At 37.5% G+C, this 3,167-nt stretch overlaps 1 protein-coding gene across 1 annotated transcript; it reads left to right on the top strand.

Annotated features, from left to right (window-relative positions):
• Positions 1-1,415: 1,415 nt before the first annotated feature.
• LOC142839969 (olfactory receptor 7A40) lies at positions 1,416-2,345 on the top strand. The gene has a single exon (XM_075956421.1). It carries the CDS (start codon positions 1,416-1,418, stop codon positions 2,343-2,345), a length of 930 nt encoding a protein of 309 aa, XP_075812536.1.
• Positions 2,346-3,167: the final 822 nt, after the last annotated feature.

Raw genomic sequence — 3,167 nt, 5'->3', positions numbered from 1 at the left:
TTTGGTCAACCAATATTGAAATGAAAGTAAAACCGAATACTTCTCATACAACTTCGGTATAAAGTAGACTGTAATAAATGTGCATAAGGTGCAATGTCCTCGGGGATCATGCACATCCAGCACTTGGTTTAGTGTAAAAAGTAGAACAATGCTCGTGGGTACAGGACTTAATTACAATATAGTAAACATAATATAGCATTTGTTTATAGAATTTGAAGATAGCAGTCACAATTACAGTGCTCCTGTGCTATTTATCCAAACAGATAAATTTTGAAAACCCAGAGCAAGACAGAAAATATACTCTATGGGATGATGGAGGTCTAACCTGCTATTGTTCACTTGCTAAATCATTGGTATTTCTCTTTCTATATCTGGTGCATGACACAAAACTAAAAAGACTGATGTTTCCCTGTGAATCCTAGGACATTTTTTATCACAAAATTGAGGATATCAGAATTTTCAGAGGCCAACAAATAAGAACTGAGGGAGATGAAAACGTGAATAGTAAGACAGGAGGTCACATCGAGACATGAAGGAGATTGTGCCCTACTTAGTGCACCGCAATGACTGTAGCTAAGTGCCATAAACTTCACAGTTTGTAGAGGAGAATATTTGGAATGCTTGAAACACAGGAATTCATGATGGTAGACATAGAGATTATCTAGACTTGGTTATTGTGTCATGTATAGATGTATATAGCACTATAAATATATTGTTTAATTCAACACATTCAATTATTATGTGTAAGTTAAAATTTAAATTAACCTTATATGTAGCAGAAAAAATTTTTTAGACTTTATATGTGCTGTTCTCTTCCCTTTGCATTTTGTGACCAAATGGAAGCTCAGTCTGTGAGGATGTGAGCACCAAAGTGATGAAACAGGTTTTCTTCTGAGTACTTCGCTTTGATGGTTATTGTTCTTGTGATGCCTCGAGGGATATGACTGGGTTTGAAGTGCAGTCAGAATCAAGAAAGCTTTTCTTCCTTTCTGTCTCTCAGGAACCACTGGAGATAATTAGAAAATATTAACCCCTAGAGACATTTTTAAAAATAAAATCTGTATCTGTCTTTGCTCATGAAGCAAATGCATTACATCTAATTAATCACTGGGTAGAAAATGATCACGGTAAAATATACTCTCAAGGGTATATGTAGAGCATGGCCCATATTAAAGTGTATTTCCCAACTATAACATTCATCGGAAACATTTGTATTCCAAGTCTTCTTGGGTACAGGCTTAGAGTAAGAGAGCAGTTGCAAGTGAATTATACCAGAGACTGCCCCAAAAAGATCCACGCTCGGACACAAAACAGGAGCTACAGTACTGTAGTTTTTTTGTTTAACATTGCATAGTGTTATAGATAACAATGTAATTCCATCAGGTTACTTTTCCCTTTTTTGTCATACTAGATACATGGAGTTGAAAAATGACACACAAACTTTGAAATTTACTCTCCTGGGAATTTCAGAGGATCCGCTATGGCAACCATTCCTTTTCGGACTGTTTTTGTTCATGTACCTGGCCACTCTGCTTGGGAACCTGCTCATTATCATTGCCACAGTTACAGATTCCAGTCTACACACGCCCATGTACTTTTTCCTCTCTAACCTGTCCTTTGCTGACATTTGTTTTACCTCTGTTAGCATCCCCAAGATGCTAGTGAATATCCAGACACAGAACAAGGAGATAATATATGAAGGCTGCATTGCTCAGGTGTACTTTTTCATCCTGTTTGGAGTTTTGGACAACTTTCTTCTAGCTGTGATGGCCTATGACCGATACGTGGCAATCTGTCACCCTCTGCACTATACAGTCATCATGAATCGCCACCTCTGTGGGTTGCTGGTTCTTGGGTCGTGGATCACAACAGCCTTGAATTCCTTGCTACAGAGTTCAATGGCATTGCGGCTGTCTTTCTGTACTGACTTGAAAATTCCCCACTTTGTTTGTGAGCTTAATCAACTGGTTCTACTTGCCTGTAATGACACTTTCCCTAATGACATGGTGATGTTCTTTGCAGCTGTACTGCTGGGTGGTGGTCCCCTGGCTGGCATCCTTTACTCATATTCTAAGATAGTTACCTCCATCCGTGCAATCTCATCAGCACAAGGGAAGTACAAAGCTTTCTCCACCTGTGCATCTCATCTCTCAGTTGTTTCATTGTTCTATTCTACACTCTTGGGTGTGTACCTTAGTTCTTCTGTTACCCAAAACTCACAGTCAACTGCACGAGCATCTGTGATGTACAGTGTGGTCACCCCCATGCTGAACCCTTTCATCTACAGTCTGAGGAATAAGGATCTGATGGGAGCTCTCAGAAGATTCTTCAGAAAGAAGCCATGAAGGAGACATTCGTCACATAGTGCATAATGTCTGGACAGCAAATACAGGCATCACAACTCCAATCAAATAACTCCAGAGAATTTCCTCTTTCCACTTTTTCTCTAGGGTTTAGATTTCTTTTGATGCTTTTACTGATCTTCTGTAGCATCGTTAGCAAGCTTTTTCTTCTCTGTTGTTTAATATTTTCCAGTAGTCTCCTTAGTATCATGTTAGAGGCAATTTGTTGATGCTCATTTATTTTACATAGCCATGAGTTGTGCTGGTACTTTGGAATAAACTGAACTTGATGAGGTCTTTGATATTATTTTACTATAGAAGAAATTCTGTGACTGGTTTTTACTACTTTTCTGTTCACTTTTCTATATTGCTGCCTTAATATTTCTTAAAGTGTAGACTTCAATGTTATTGCTTTTATATTTGTGTAAGAGCCTAATACTGATTAGGTTCCTGTTTCTATGTTCAATTTTATGTTCATAAAGCCCATTCTATTCCTTGGTATACAATAGTAGCAAAATATTCATATAAAATATACATTGGTGTGACTGGTACCATTGGCCTCATGACACCTGTTCTAACGACATGCTGATGTACTTCCCAGCTGTGCTCACCCCTTTGTTAGCATCCTCACTCTTTTTCTAAGGTAGCTTCATTGTTCCTAAAACCTTTTTACAGGAATATAAATTTGCAACATTAATTGTCTTAAGGTGGTTTCCAAATCAGATAAGACTTTCTATATCCAAATATTTAATCATACATTAAAATCACAGTAATATACTTTATGATGTGGGATATCTTTCTGTATATGTGTTATTTTTATTGATT

Source organism: Microtus pennsylvanicus, chromosome 1 (genome assembly GCF_037038515.1).
Source record: "Microtus pennsylvanicus isolate mMicPen1 chromosome 1, mMicPen1.hap1, whole genome shotgun sequence".
In the NCBI taxonomy this organism is placed as follows: Eukaryota; Metazoa; Chordata; class Mammalia; order Rodentia; family Cricetidae; genus Microtus; species Microtus pennsylvanicus.
Note: the sequence above shows the minus strand (reverse complement) of the source record. Positions and strands in the feature narration are given on the sequence as shown.

What these genes read in the sequence shown, in the direction of transcription:
- LOC142839969 (XM_075956421.1), top strand. Translation starts at nt 1,416, where the DNA reads ATGGAGTTGAAAAATGACACACAAACTTTGAAATTTACTCTCCTGGGA.